This window comes from Camponotus floridanus, unplaced genomic scaffold (genome assembly GCF_003227725.1).
Source record: "Camponotus floridanus strain SB8 unplaced genomic scaffold, Cflo_v7.5 scaffold76, whole genome shotgun sequence".
NCBI lineage: Eukaryota > Metazoa > Arthropoda > Insecta > Hymenoptera > Formicidae > Camponotus > Camponotus floridanus.
In genome coordinates, this window is record NW_020229845.1 from 646214 (window position 1) to 662900 (window position 16687).

General features: G+C 30.1%; 1 protein-coding gene across 4 annotated transcripts in view; it reads right to left on the bottom strand.

Annotated features, from left to right (window-relative positions):
• The window catches only part of LOC105252289, a 167898-nt gene that overhangs the window by 64295 nt on the left and 86916 nt on the right, over window positions 1–16687 (bottom strand). For all 4 annotated transcript variants that reach the window (XM_025414086.1, XM_025414087.1, XM_025414085.1 and 1 more), the window contains 2 exons: window positions 14042–14189; window positions 5700–5807 (listed from right to left, as the gene is read on the bottom strand). In XM_025414086.1, coding sequence (XP_025269871.1) covers window positions 5700–5807; window positions 14042–14189 — 256 coding nt within the window. The remainder of the gene's footprint in view (window positions 1–5699; window positions 5808–14041; window positions 14190–16687) is intronic.

Consider the following 16687-nt stretch of genomic DNA (forward strand, 5'->3'; position numbering starts at 1 on the left):
AGAAGTTTACGTATCATGCGATTTTCTTTACATCATAATTTTACATGTTTTATTTAAATTTATTTATTTATTATGAATATAATACATTTAAATTTATTACTCATATTTCTATTAAAATCAGTAGTATAAATGGAAATTTTCAATGCGATAGTGATTTCACTTTTTTTTCGAGAAAACTTGATTTTGAGATTTGGGTAATTAAATCTTTTGTTTTAAATTTTTTCCAATTCTCTTCAAGAAGATGAGTTTAGTAGTTTATTAATTCTAAAAAATATTAAGACTAACATATATCTATAGCGAGAGGTATTGCTTTCTAGAAACAAAAATGGAATAAGTAAATGCGAAACGGAATAGCAAAGTTAATAAGATTTCGAATGTCATTCTCGACATTTTGATCCTCGACATCATGCAAACGCGATGCTACGATCGGGACGTTATCGGACCTGGCAAAGCGTCGCGAAGCCCGAATAAACTCTCCGGCGTCGCGGCGGTTCCACGTGTCACTGAGAGAGAGTCGCTTTGTGAGCCGGTTATCGTTTATGTAACCAGTAACGAGCGCGGAGTTCGTTAGTGTAAGCGCATTTCACGCAAAAGGTTACTTTGAGCTCGCTCAACGACGGTGAGTGAAGAAGGATGAAGAAGAGACAGGGAAGAAGGGATAGGAGAAATAGTGAGGGGATGAGGTAGATCCCGAGCGCAATTACATTATACGCCCTCCCTAATTAGCGGAATTTCCGACTCGCAACACGACGTTGTTGTGTTCGCAGCGGATAAACGAGTCTGAAGTCTAAAATAATGTTGCATAATAAAATTAAACAATACGAGCATTGCTGTTAATTAGCGGCGGATTTGGGACGGGATAGAGATTGAAATGCGTGCTGCATGGTCAGGGATTTTCAACGATTGGACTGTTGCGTCACGGCACGCACGTGCGCGACACATTATAAAATCCATCTCTGCTCTTGTTAGAATTAATGACTATATCGGGCTTTATTTTTTTTAATGGAGAAGCAACGACCTAAGTGCAAATTTTATTTTCTCTCGTTTTTTTCGCGATTCAAATCGGCATTATCTGCATATTCAACCATTGTTGTCGTATAAAAACACAATAGCATTCTCGCATAACGTCCATTCGAACATTAGATTATCGTTAATTTCAACGCACGTTATATCCTCCTGCACGTTGAATGTAATACCTCAAATGCACTTTATGTAAGTTTATATTCACAAATAATTCATTAAAAATATTCATCTTATTTATTTAAATAGAATTAAAGATTAAAAGTCGTCTTTTCGAGGTCCAGAAAATAATTTTTCAGATTTACATCTCAGATTTCAGCACCGGTAGAGCGAAAATTACAACGTCCGGCATTGCCAGCCTTGTCGGATATCACGTTCTACTTTCATATCTCTGCTGTTTGTATTTTCTTTAAAAATCTTTAAAAATACATCTTTTAGAATTATAATAAAATTCTGACATACAGAGCAAACTGTCATATCTAAGAAATATGTTAAAAGAAAAAATAAAATAAAAGAAGAATATCAATTTATATGTACAGGTTCGCAAATATGCAATACAATGCATAAAACAAGAATATGTTGCAAAATATTCATTTGAAATTATTTTAAATATACTTTCATGTATTTCTAAATATACTTTTTTTCTAAATAAATTTTTATGCACTATATTCTAATAAAATATATAATTATAGTAAAATTTTGCTATACAAGATGTTAGTATTAATAGAATAAAGCATTAGTATTAATTATTATAAATTTAAATCTATGCTATGTAAATATATCTTTAAGCAAATTATGATCAATTGTTATAAAAAATAATAGAATCAATTTCTAATAAAAATTTAATTACATAAGATCCTGATTTATTTTGAATAGTTGATTTATTTTGAAATGAAGTACCTCACAAATAGCTTAAAAACTTCACATAAAATTTAATAAGCGCAATTTATCACAGTATTTAATTTTTAGCCGATTATAACTTAAAAGTTATTGATGCCCATACAAAAAATCACTAAAAATATAGGAATTCCTGGAGTTTTTAATATACGAATGTGTTAGATTTACGGATATTTTGGGGGTAGAGCAAGAGAGGGGTGGTTGGCTTTGAAAAAATCCGTGCAACGGGATGACTTATGCCGCATTTTCATGCGGCGTCGAGACACCTTGCGAAGAGTGAAAAAGGATCGCGCCATCATAAATCAGCACATTAATTCGTAACGAGATTAGTATAATAAATCATCGTCCACCTGGTATTTGCATATGCCGTGCATTACTCTCGTCATGTGACCCTCGTCTTCCGGATAGTCGACGTTAAACGGTGATGACGTTCGCGAAGTGAATATCACAATTAATATTAATCTGATCCTTTTTTTAGAACTTGTAGAGTATTAAACAAACTTAATGCGCGTTTAAATTTCATCGAGAATTCTACAATCTTCGCAAAAAGAATTAAATACTACGCATATATTTTGAATAATATAAAACGCGAAAAATATTTAAAAAAAAATTGATAGAAAATTCGAACCTAGTTGAATGACTGCTGAGTTCTAATAAAAGCTTCTAATAAAAGATAATTTTATCTTATTCACATGGTTTATCGTCTCAATAGTAAATACAGTAATAAATTACTCGAAGTTGAACTCGCTTGAATTCTCTCGAGAATCTAAAAGACGGTGGTGTTTTTCCTTTTTCCTTTTTTCAGAACACTTGAGGATACCATTCAGCGTTTTCTTCTTTTTCGCGCCACCCGATAGAAAAGATCGATTCGCTTTTCGGGAGATACAAGCAGCGTCAAAGGGTTAAAGCTTATCGCGTGGGAACTCTTTTACTCCGTTCGTTCGCAAACCCGATGGAATTAGCCATCGCTAACCACCCCCTGCCGCCATCCTTCGTCCTGACCCACGCCAATAAGAACGACAAGCGCGCGTGCGCGTCCTTTCTTTCTTCGTTTCTCTCTCTGTCTCTCTTTACCCGTTCTCTCTCGGGATGGCAGTTTCTACGCCACGATTACCCCAGAAATCTTTCTTCGGCTAATGCAAGAACTGTGTTTCCGGCGGTTCGCCCGATGCTTCGCCTACCTTCGGGGCGGACAAGCACATATACACGCGAACGGTGCGCGCGCGCGAACGGTGACGTGCATTTACAAGTGCAACTTGCCACAGGGGAGGGGAAAGCGGGTTAGAAATAGGAGGGTGGACAGCTTTGCGCTATAATGCAGAAACGGTGAGAAATATTTGGATAAAAGTACGGATGGCTTTGAGTTGCGTACGAATCTAAAATATAGCCGATAGGAATTTTTAAATTTTGTACAAATTTCAAGAAGTTCCATGTTCCCAAACATATCAAACTGAAATGCAAACATATCTTAACTGAAATAATTATATTTTATAGCGAATTTGTGTGCGGCGAAAACTTTTGAAGGGAAAACATTCTTCTTTGTGAGAACGCTGCAACGTATAATTTATTCCTTTCATTTTATATTTACATATTGCATGAGTAACGAATTTCAAACTATGACAAACTCGGTTCGCTAAATTAAGAATGAGCTATAAAGAAGAAGGAATAAGGAGAGGGTATATTTGCTCAATGAGAGAAATACTTGGATAAAAGAACAGAGCTAGTGAAGGATGCCGAAAAAAGTTGTATCGGTACGAGAGGGTAGGAAGAGAGTGTCCGGAAAAATTCGATGCTGATACGCGCATTCGATACTCGAGAGATAGCATACGGGGAACATGTAGGACATGAAGGACATGGATTACGGGAGAACGTATAGGATACGCCTCAACAATCTCACGTCCCTCGGGCGTGTTCAACAATCTCATGAGCGCTTCTCATATATGACAAATAAATGGCACGGCTATTTCGAATTTGTGCAAGAATCATAATTCTTTTTTTAAATCCATAACATAAAAACGTACACATTAATGTTTAATTAATAATAAAAAAATAAAATTTTGCGTTCTTTTTCATAATTTATTCTCTTTATTAAATAAAAATTATTATTATTTATATATTTTTATTATTTTTCTTTAGTAAACAGAATATAAAAAATGAAAGAGAGAGAGAGAGAAAGTGCGGTTTTATTTTTTATATTTTATTATTACTACTAAAAAATATAAATAAAAATAATTTGATATTTTTATATTTTATCTAATTGCATATTTAATAATACAACAAGCATCGAAAATATCAGCTTAAATCAAAAGATCAATTACTCAAAAAAATTTGGGTCATTGTACAATTGTGCCATTAAAATTAATTATATTTCGTTATTAAAATCATTATCATCATTAATTATAACGTTTTATTTATGTTTAGTAGGGAAATATGATAGGATCTTCTCTATTGAACGAAATGTAGCGTCGCTTTATAATAACCGCGTGTGTACACCGAATGTGAGAGCATTAACTCCCAGATTTTAATCCTATCGTCGACATTCGCTTATTTCACGCGTGCGATATTCAACCCTCCCTTTGTAAGACGGTCTATGCTATATATCGTCATAAACCAAACGATCGGCGGGATATATTCCCATGGCCTTCTAAAACCGGGTTTCCGCAATTTCTGCGCGCGCGTCCTAATGCGAATGCGGTGTTTCTAATTTAATATCTTAAGAACCAGCATTTACCCACGTCAGCTATGTTGGATTAGGATGCCAGATGCGAGGGAAATACACGTGATTCTCATAATTTACATCCGCATGAATGACTTTTCATTTTAAGCAAATCTTTTTTCATTCGATGAAGCAATTTTATGTATAACTCGTTTTACAAGATTTGCTGTTAATATAACAATATGGAAGATTTTCAAAACCATAACTACAGTTTTCCTAATTTTAAACTTGATTTATTTATTAATCAAGAGATTTAGCAAATTTCATTTTATATAAAATAAATAAAAGATTGATTAAAAATCTAGACCAAATATACTTCGACTAATGGTATTGTTTTCGGTATAACAATGCAATATATGCATAATAGGTAATAATAATGATATTTTAATAATATTTTTATTTTATTCTCCTCTCGCGCAAGTAGAGAAAAATAATTTCGATAAAAAAAATTGATACAATGATATATCTGAAAAAATTTATGTTAGCCGACTCACTCTTCAATATTACATTTTCAATATCTATTACGGACCTGAAGCGTGCTTTTTATATTTTTGCACAAGTCATAAATATGTCTTATAGAGGATGCTTGGTGTCGTTTCGTGAACGCTAAGAGTGATACACTTTCTCCCACAAGTGTTGAATAAATGATCACGTCAAAGTGATCCTTCATATTGCCAGCATGTTACGCTTCGTTGCATATTAATGCAAATCGCTTTTTCATTCCTTGTGTTTCATTATCGCTTTACAAAGTGTCGATATATGTCAATATATTAGTGAAAAAAATAATATTTGTAGGCAAATAAACAATCTTTTTCGCGTATAAAAATGTATAAAAATATTATTAGACGTAAAAATCTTTTTTAAATGTCTCGTCTATAAATATTATAGAATACAATAAAATTATAAAATATATAATGATATTTATATACAGTTTTTTACAATGTTGCAAGTTACATAAAATCTCTTTTAGCAAAGTATTTTTTAGAAATATAATACGTGCGATCTTCTTTGTGTCTCTTAAAATAACTCTTCAAACAATATGATAAAAGAATAGAAGGTTACTCACCGAGAATCTGGCTGAGGACGGTGCGACCATCCTCACCGAGGCACGCACTGCGTGCATCAAACGGATTTGTAAACTGCACAAATGCGTAACCCTTGTGCATAGAAATACCTGAAAAATGCGAAAAGGTCAATTAAACTTTGTAAAATTCGTAAAATAAATAAATTCGCGTAAAAAAATATTTTATTAGTATCTTTAAATGGAACAAACATATTTTTAATACACATAAACTTTTAATTTATTTTCATTATTCAACATATACATCATGTTTTATCTATTAACTTAATATTCAAAAATTAAATATATTCGTTTGTAACCAGTACGTTTATTTAAATTATAAATAAAACAACTTAAAAACAAAAACAAAAACATAAAAAAGCACAAAATAAATTTTATAATATATACGTTCGTATAAAAAATACGACTTTATTAAAACATTTATATTTTTCATTTTAAAATAATTTAAAGCTAAAAAATATAAAGCTTATATATCTACGGTCTTTTCATAACAGAATAAATTTTATCTAAAAAGTGTTCCATAAAACTTTCAGTAATGGAGATAATCAAATGAATCCTTTCAAATAAATAATCCTATATATGTTTTATAAAAAAGACAGAACTGTCAAATAAAATAATTGCAATTTATAAAATGTTAAACAAATGAAAGAGAGAGAGAGAGAGAGAGAGATAGAGAAAGACGAAGAGAAAGAGAGAGAGAGAGAGGAGGAAGAGAAGGAAAATTATGATTTTAGAACCATTTAAAATATTTATAAATATATTTATAAATATATTTGGAAAGAGTACCGCGCATAATTGTACAACTAAAAACTTTTTCACAAGTAACTCTTTTTAACTAGAAAACTTCGCATAAACATATAAAATAAAATTTCATTAGACAAGCTTCAATTGGAAGCAAAAATCTCTAAATTAAATAACGAAATTTCCAAATGATTAAATACAAGTCCAAAGAATATTAAATATTTTTGCAAACCAAATTAATAAAAACAAGAGCGCGTTGTTGCCGGTCGATTTTGTCCGCACGGCAAGTCGCATAGACGCGACCTGTAATCTGTGTATCCGTAATAACTTTTGCGTGGTTAGCAGCTGACCATGCATGGAATTCATTATGCCGAAACAAATATGTAAATCTAACCTACATGCATATGCGCACTCTCACACAGATGTGTACGCGTGTTATGCTCTGGAATGCAAATACTGTCCATGCGAATCCGCTTCGCTGCAAAGCTTGGCGCAAGGGATGTTCATAGTTTTCATCGTTGCTATTGTTATCAGTTCATTCTTCAATAGACACATCAAAAAATTGTTGAATAAAGATATTTTAAAATAAATACGTTTTCAAAATAATCGAATCTCAATTTCATACGGATCTTGGAAAAATTAACCAATGATAAATGCTAAAAATTAATAATAATAAAAATTAGATTATCCTTTTATTTATCATTTGTATCTTTCTTTTTAACTTGTTATACATCATGACAATATTAAAAGACATTATTAAATTAAACAATATTAAAAGACTGTAACAATGTTTCAAATATTTATTAATTACTTTAAATATAACAGCAATTACTATTTATTGAAAATTATTGGTCTCTCAAATACATTTTTCGAGATTTTCAGAAGAAAAACAATTTTAAAGTTAATCAAAACGTCAGTTAAAACAATGTGCAATTTAATTAGATTTGTAATTTTTAAAAATTATTTTTATATGAGTTTAATTATTTGGTTATTGATCTGTTTATTACCTAACTCTATTTTACATTATTCCGCATTAATATAATTTGGCTTTAAATTCTTGATTATTTCTTGAATGTATGGAAAAGATTAATTAGATTTTCATTGTCAGTTACTTCAAATATTAGTCAGAATATATTATAATCATAAATTTAATATAAATAGCCCACTAACATTTATTGATCTTTTTTATTTTATAGTTTCGTGCAAGACATATAAAAATTGAAATATAAACAGAAGATATAAAAAAGTGTTTACAATATTCAAAAAATTAATTACCCGAAATATAATTATTTGAGGATCATTGAAAAATTGTAGTCGACCAAACTAGCCAAAAAATTAATTTTATTAATATGACGTTTCGACCATATGGTTGTGGTCCTTATCAAGTATACACTAGAAAAGATTTATAAATAAATACATTAGTTAAATTAACGGTTTGAATACATAGTAACGCACAAAGAATTAAAGTGTGAAACAATCTTTACCGATGTAATAATAATCAGAAGGAAGGCGTTGTTTTACATGTTTACCACTAACGCCTGCCTTCTGATTATTATTACATCGGTAAAGATTGTTTCACACTTTAATTCTTTGTTACGTTACTATGTATTCAAACCGTTAATTTAACTAATGTATTTATTTATAAATCTTTTCTAGTGTATACTTGATAAGGACCACAACCATATGGTCGAAACGTCGTATTAATAAAATTAATTTTTTGGCTAGTTTGGTCGACTACAATTTTTCAATGATCCTTTGATTATTCGACTAGCGACATTAAATTATTTACAATTTATAATTATTTGACTTAAAAATGCTTGTACATTCTTCAATTTTCTTTTATTTCTTATGTATAATTTATTAACCATATTTGTTAATAATTATAATTCGACACTTTCGGTTTTATAAGTTCGGTATATAAGTTTCAACTGAGCATAACAAAATATATAATTGAAATTTTTGAAATTCTGTTTTGAACATTTTTTATAAAAAATTATTATCCCGTTATATCATTCAAGAAAAAAAGAAATTTAATACATGCCTACATATTACTGCAAAAAAATTTATTATAAAAATAATTTATTAAAATTATGATTTACAATTTTATCAATTTTTTATGTTTGCAAAAACATGTTACTTTTGTTTGGTTCCGAATTTGCTTTAATTTTTTCCTACTGACGTTGAAATCCTCGAATTTATCTATTCTTCGTTTTTGACAAAAGTAAATTTATCATGTATTACATAGCGATCCTGTCGATGTCTCTCGAAACATTTAGCGCTTCGGAACTCGACTCTCCGATAAAGTACTATATCATCCTCATATCTCAAAGCTTAAGCCCACCCCTCACATTTTTCGAACGGCGTATCAGTCGAAAGAAGATCGTCGTGTCGATCATATCGATCTTCGATTCTCGTAACTCGTCATCGTCGTAACGTTTATTCCAGAATTTAAATCGTTGTCTGCGCGCATGTCATACGTAAGGGGACGGCGGAGGTGTTATGTGTGCATTTGTGCACGGCGGGTGCACGAGTTCGATATCGACGCTCAAGAGATCGTTCCGCGACGAAATTTATTCTGGCCATAAAAACCGCGATAGCGAAATGCGCGACCGTAAGTGCAAGTATATGTGCGAGTACAGGATGGTTGATATGATGCCCTTCGGTCGTCATTATTTTATTTTCGAGATTGTAAATGTTATTTTCAGACAAATTTTTGGCATATGACAATAAATAAATTGCTTTTATATACATCCCTTTTTCTTATTATATATTTGTTTTTTTATACAAGAAATAATAATTTATGTTAAGCTTCTTATATTTAATTTTTATCTGTACATAGCATAAAGTTAGCTAAGCTTCAACTTTTTCAACATTTTTAAATTATATTTTGTTGTTTTCGTACATGCTATTTTCATTGTAGTGGTTAACGAATTTAGTTTTTGTTAATGGAAATAAAAAGTGTCTTCATGTACGAGAGAAAATTAATTTACTAAACAAAAATATTTATTTGATTTTATTTTATTAAACTACATTCACACAAAGATAAGAATGTATCAGGAAATCGTAATAGAATTGTTGCAGATATCAATCTTTTTTATGATTCTAACGGTTCTGACACTAATGGTAATATAATCAGTCGTGAGATTTTGTACAGATGCTTGAAGGGTTTCGAAAACGTTCAACTGCAAACAGAATCGATACAGAACCAACATTCGCGATGAGATCTTGAGAATGTTACAAGATCTGATATAAAGTTACAGAGAGAACCCCATTATAAAACATTGTACCAAAAGAATTCTAAGAACAGAACGCTCTTGAACAAAGAACGAGCTTTCATTTTATTTTGATTTTGTGCAAGATAAAGCCATAAGTCAAAACAAATGAGAATCATTATTGTTATTTTATCAAATTTAATATTTGTTATTTTTAAACAATAAAAAAATGGAAATATTTACATTTTTTTAAATTATAAAATTGTATAATTTAAAAGAGAGAGAAAGAAAAAAAAAGAAAGAAACAGAAAAAGAAAAAAGAGAAAAAAGCCGTTTTTTGGATGTCAATAAATAATATTTTTGTTAATTATTTGTATTCTAGCAATTATAAATTTTAAGTATGAATATGTGTGAGTATATTATTGTGTTTAAGAAAAAAATAAAATATTATAGGAAATATATCCAATAAAGTGTTTCTAAAGAAAAATTCAACTCTGAATAAGGATGTATATGTATGAAAAGATTCACTCAAATGATTTTTAACTTGATATATATGTTGTGACTAAAGTTATAAACCTGAATAATTTCCAAAACGTTTTAGCCATCATTCATTGTTTATTAAATAGTTATTAACAAATAAAAGTTCGTACAAATTACTTCGAATGTTGACTGACAATGAAAAATTAATTATTGAACATGATTGATATGGATATAATTATTCACAAACACTGGACAAAAATATTAACTTCTATACAGTGTTAAAAAAAATATTAAAAAATGAAAAGTAGATGTATAAGCAAAAATTAATCCTAGAAATGATAAGATGTAGTATAAGAACTTCATGGGTCTGCAACTTTTCACGCTAAGCTAGAATATCTTCTACCTTACATCGCTTGATGCTTTCAGTGTGACGAGCTTCACAATTATACGATTCCACATGAGTTTGTTATTATATTTTTCATCATTTTGAGAAACAAGGTCTTACATTGCCTGGTGCTTTTTCTGTGAAATAGACATGTAATACATGCGAACCAAATAAATCTCTAACATAAGTTGCAAACTCATTTTCATAAATCTTTATTTACTAATAACTTTTTAATAAATAACGAGTAGCGGCTAAAAGCTTTTAAAAGTTACTCAGAATAATGACAACGTATGCCATGGTCAAGATCATTCGAGGTGAATCCTCTTATTTACATATTTATCTGATTCTGAGTTATCTAAATAAAAGTAACATCAAGACTGAACCAAGTAAAAAGTTTTAATAGAAACTACTCTCTCTCTTTCTTTCTGTTAACAGTTTTTAAAGTGAAAACTGCGAACAGTTTTATAATAAAAAAACGTACATGATTTATTTATTCTCACTTTTAGTTCCAAATAACCGAATAAATTCAATTGTGAAAAAGGCAAAGTGAAAGGCACATGTTGAAATATAAAAATGAAAATCAAAGTTTGATTTTATAAAAAGATCTGCACGAAAATAAACAAGTTCACTCTTTGTAACAATTATTTTGTATTTTTCGTAACTATGTTTTTGTAAAGGTCGTCACTCTCCAAAGTGACGACCGAGTACCTCGATAACAGCAATACTGTGTTGAGGGCCTGTTACAGTGAATTTTTCCAATGTTTTGGCATTTATATAGAACAAATATCGACTTTATATTGGAAAACTTGTCGATAGAGAGAGACACTCTAGTGTTATCTGGGCATTCGACAGTACAGATTTAAATCATTCTAGAGACGATTTCTTCCAATATGCAGTTGTTATATATGATGTGCCAAAAATGCCGCTATTCTCTTCGTTTAGATTCTTTGGCTAACTAAAAATTGAGTTTCACTCAATAAAAAATTAGCTAATTGATTTTTTTCATATTTGTTTTTAACATAAAATATTTCTATAATTAAGGCTAAATTATGAGTCTAAGTTTGTTAAAGTATAAGATGTAATAAAATTAAATAAAGAATAGATATAAAATTTTTATTATAGAAATTAATTATAAAAATTTTCTACTTTTAATTCTCTCTCTCTCTCTCTCTCTCTCTCTCTCTCTATCGACAAAATATTTCAATTTGAAATTTTATAAATTAATTGTGTTGTGTTTAACTGTCGAAACAACTATCGAATCATTTTTTTTAAGTGATCGGTTAGTATTTACATTTTTCTTTGTTATAATAATTATTATAAACCATGTGTATTTTACACAAGAAATTACAAAACAAGATTATTGTGATGTGTATTTATCCCTTTCTGTTTTATTTTTTAAGATTTGTAAATCTCGTGCAAAGAAATTATGAAAATTGGAGCGATCTTTATCAGGAATCCCGTCTTTAAAGCGAATCTCAAACAGAAGTAATTTCCGAAAGCCGATGGTCGTATACATTTTCGCGTTAAACTTTGTTTGTAAAAGAGATATTCGATTCGTAGAATTTGTAATTTATCTGCTATCGCGCGTTGCACGCGGCATCGCCTTCGTACAGGACGCGGCTTATCCTTCGTATCGGCGTCCCTCTAATCCAGCGAACGCCTTAATTCCTGCAAGGACGAAGTTGCCCTTATTGTCTTCGTCCTTTATTGAGAAAGTAAGCTGTTTATCGGCAGCTAGCAGCTCCTTGTAATTTCGACATCCGACATTTGAAATTGCGATTTTGCCGGACAGAGCGGCAGGATAACTTCCCGATGAAACCTGGCGACGCTCGACGTTGGAACGCCAATATCACCTGCGTCGGCGCGAAACTAATTTCGCAGCATTCTTCATCTTTACTATATAATTTTATCCCGTCGTATCGCTGTTATGTTATTTATTGTATTATATTTGTTTTTTGCGTAATTTATAACAATATTTGTAATATAATTGAATGAGAAAATCATATTCTATAATCACTTTCAGATAAATTTTCTACCTTCGGACAAATTTTAAATTTCTTTACAATTTTTTTATTTAAAGTTTAATTGCAAAGATATATAATGTTTTAAGAGAGAGAGAGGGAAAGAGAAAAATCTAGAGAATGTTTTGATTAAAAAAATTCAACTCCAAAAAAAATCTATCATTAAAATTAAAGGCATGAGATATGAAATATTCTCCGTCTATATGTCGAGTTATATAAATGATTCACAATAAATTCAATAAAGCGATTTCTTATTATTTCGATCGTCAATCTATCATACGTGACCTCAGTCACATAGTCATTCTCGACTTATCATCGTCCATCTATCTATCATTCTAGATCACAATTGTAATTTCATTTCCCGAGTAGAGGAAAGCTCCCGCGCGGGAAAAATGATTTTCCGGGATAACAAATCCTGCGATTGCGGGGTAAACGAGGTTACGGCTTACAAAGGAAGAGAAGATAGCGGCACTCATCGTGCTCTTCCTGAAACTGGAGACCGACGGATATCCAATTCGAGCTATCGAAGGTCAAGTCGCCGTGGCACAAATTGCGTTACCGGGATCCCATTTTCCAGAAGTCCCGCTACCCCTTCCGCCATTCTTCCCGATGCAATTTTTCCGCTGGATAATAAGTTATTCGATCGCGAATTATCGAATGTTATCAGACCGCCGATTTCTCACGCGATTCGATTTATCGGGAATTTCAGAAAGAATAGAGAACAAATTCGGAAATGATCAAATAATTCTCTCGTTTCAACAATCACTTTTCATCTTTCTTATTACATCGCTATCTTATTCTTATTAATATTGCTGTCTTGCGCAAAGAAATCGATTTCATATCTTGCAGGATTAATATTCGTGTACGAAAGGATCGGAAAAAAATTGCTGCCCGGTGAAATTGCCTGACCACGAAATATTTCTACGAGATTTTGTTTTAAAATGAATTAAGATGCAGATAAGATAAATGAAATCAGAAAATTATCTGTTTATCTAGATTTAGATTTGTTATTTATCTCGAGATATTTAATTCTAAAAATAAAATAAAAATATAAATTTTAATAACTTAGTTAAAGTTTTTGCACAACAATTGAATCTTCCTTTCGTTATAGTATTTATAATATGAATTTTAGAATACATAATGATTTTCTATGACAAATTCTTCCAAAATAATACATCGTACAGCATAAACTGCATTAAAAAATGAAATTTATAGAAAATAACTCTTGTAAAATATATTAAAGATATTTTACAAGAATTATTTTCAACAAATCAAGAATTATTTTCAACAAATATTTTTTAGCAATTCACACTTTTTAGTTGCATTTTTGTGCAATCTACTTTCTAACTTTTCAGCATATCTAACTTAAAATATATTTTTCGGAAAGATTTTTAGGAAGCTAAAGCTTTTTAGTAGTTTAATTTTTAATCTTCTTTCAAAAGGTTAAAACATTTTTACAAAAATTACAATTTTTAATAATAAACTCACCAGCCAAACGGCCGTAGCGCTGAAACATTCGCTCCACATCGGTTTTGCTACACTGAAATGTATTCAGATTTCCGACGAAAACGCGTGAATTCACCGCCTGTGGGTCCTGCGAATTGGTTTGGTTGCCCACTTTGCTCATCTTCATCGCCTGAAATAAAGAGAAAAGAATTCAAATAGCTTTTTCTTATTATTTTAAATAATAATAATAATATGTATATGTAAAAAATATAAAAGAAAATTAAAATGAATTTTTTACAAATCCGTAGAAAAGATTATTTTAAAAACCATCTTTATTTTTTAATTCAATGAAAGCGTATGTTTTAAAGAAAATTCACTAAAATATATATATAACTATCCAGAAAATATTTGAATAGGAAGAATATTACATATCTGATAAAAGATAATCTTTCTCACGGGTATCTAAAATTATTAATTTAATACAGATTTATCCAATTTTTATATCAACATCATATTAATTAAAAAAAAAGAATAAATGTAGAATATGGAAAGGGAAATGATAGAAAGGGGATTAATTCAATTAATCGGCGCAAGATCGATTAATTCCACGAAAATGCCGGTTGCCGCTAACGATCTCGTTAGTTTTATGCGTTATTTCACGAAAGTAGAAAACGAACTGTTGCACAATGGGATTGCGAGGCGTTAATTAATCCACGACGCGCCAATTAGCGATCACGAATATCCCTTTGACACTAGAAAACTATCTACATACTCGCATGTATCATTTGTATGATCATCGTTGTCATTACTATTTGTTATTTATTTCATTTATTTTATCAGTTATTTATTTTATCTTTTTTGCATTTTTTAGTTAGATGTACTATTTCATTAAATAACATTTAAAACAAATTCATTCATATCAAAAAATCGAGAAATAATCTCTTAAACTAAAATATTAATTGTAAGTATATATATATGTGTATATACATATGTATATATCCATATAAATTTAATTTGTTAAATTAATAATACACATGTATATCAATAATACACTATATCATTTTATCACACAGAACTTTAGAATAACCACGTTAAATTCGATTTATGCGAAACTGCATGAGACAGAAATAAAAGCATTATACGTTATTTAACGCATTACTTAAAAGATTACATTACAGCATTAATATTATTGATAATAAATAATTAAAAATTTAATCAGACTTATCACGGTTTGTAACATAATCTCACAAATTTTATTTAACAGTTTCTTTAATAATTCACATTATTTCCATATCACGCTTATTTTTATCGCTCGTCACACAAATCCAATTTGTAACTTTGATTACTTGAGAGAGAAAAGTTTATCAAGAGATCATCAAAAAGCTCGCATCACCGATAAACGAAGAACGGTTATCGATTTCACGGGTATATCGGAACAGCGATTGACACCAGTACGGCGCCGGTATTAAAGAGTTGTTCTCCATAAATATCGACAGTTATACGGTGGGATGGCCTAGAGTTTGGGGTAAATATTGACTTACACGTCAAAATTAGTAATCGGTGCGTCGATGGATTTAATCGACGAAAAATCGTCGTTTCGTCTCCAATTTTATGACGCAAAAAAAAAATGAGTCTAATAATAATGATCACCAATCCAATCCATATAGGATGTTTCTAAAACATTTGGTTAAATTTAACGATTTTCGATAACAATTTTAGTGTGGAATAATTTTATATAAATATAAGTTCCCAAAAAGATTCTTCTTCGAGTTATATATAAATAAAAGTTATATATCGATTGTTCTGAAATTAAGTTGAAACTCTTGTTTGTGTTACTATAGAAAAAAACATTATTTGCATAATTAATGTAGAAAAATTAATTACTATAAGAAAAACGTTACTTGTATAATTAGTATGGAAAGAATTGACAATGCTTTGTACAAATATTGAATTTTGTTATCAAAGAAATTGGGGTTGTTTAAATTTGTAGCATGCTATAAAATTTCAATCAGCTTGGTACTTGGCAATGATTCTCGCGGCGAATTTCTAATTACGTTCTAGTTGGGTCGGACTAGAATTTAGCTAGCATGTCGGCCGTTATTTATGGCGTGAGCCAACCTTAAGATATGCCCACTATTCGAAATGTTAATTGTTCTTACATATTTCTTACATAAATGATCAAGAAAGTATCTTCTCAAATTAACATTAAAAATTATACTTACAACTATAATATATAATAATGCATTATGTTTCTATACTTTTTCCTTTTTATTTTTAAAATAATTTTAAAATAATTTATCATTCTTTTTTATTTCATTTTACGTAGATATTTACCATGCTCTCTCTCTCTCTCTCTCTCTCTCTCTATATATATATATATATATATATATATATATATATCTTTATTGCATATATTTAAATTCATTATAAAATTGATATTATCATAGGCTAAGCTGATATAATTATTATTAATATATTAAAATCAACTCATGCCTCCTGCGTTGTAAGTTTTGGGGAGGAAGAATTAAAGGGATTATCCATAATTTATGTAAGAAATGAAACAAAAGCTGCAGAAACTGTCACATAATTTCATCCTACGGACCGTCGAAGTTTGGACGTCTCGATAATTTTCTCTCTTGCGGATTTCCAAGTGGTTTCAACTTCTTCCGTTCTTTACATATCTAAAGA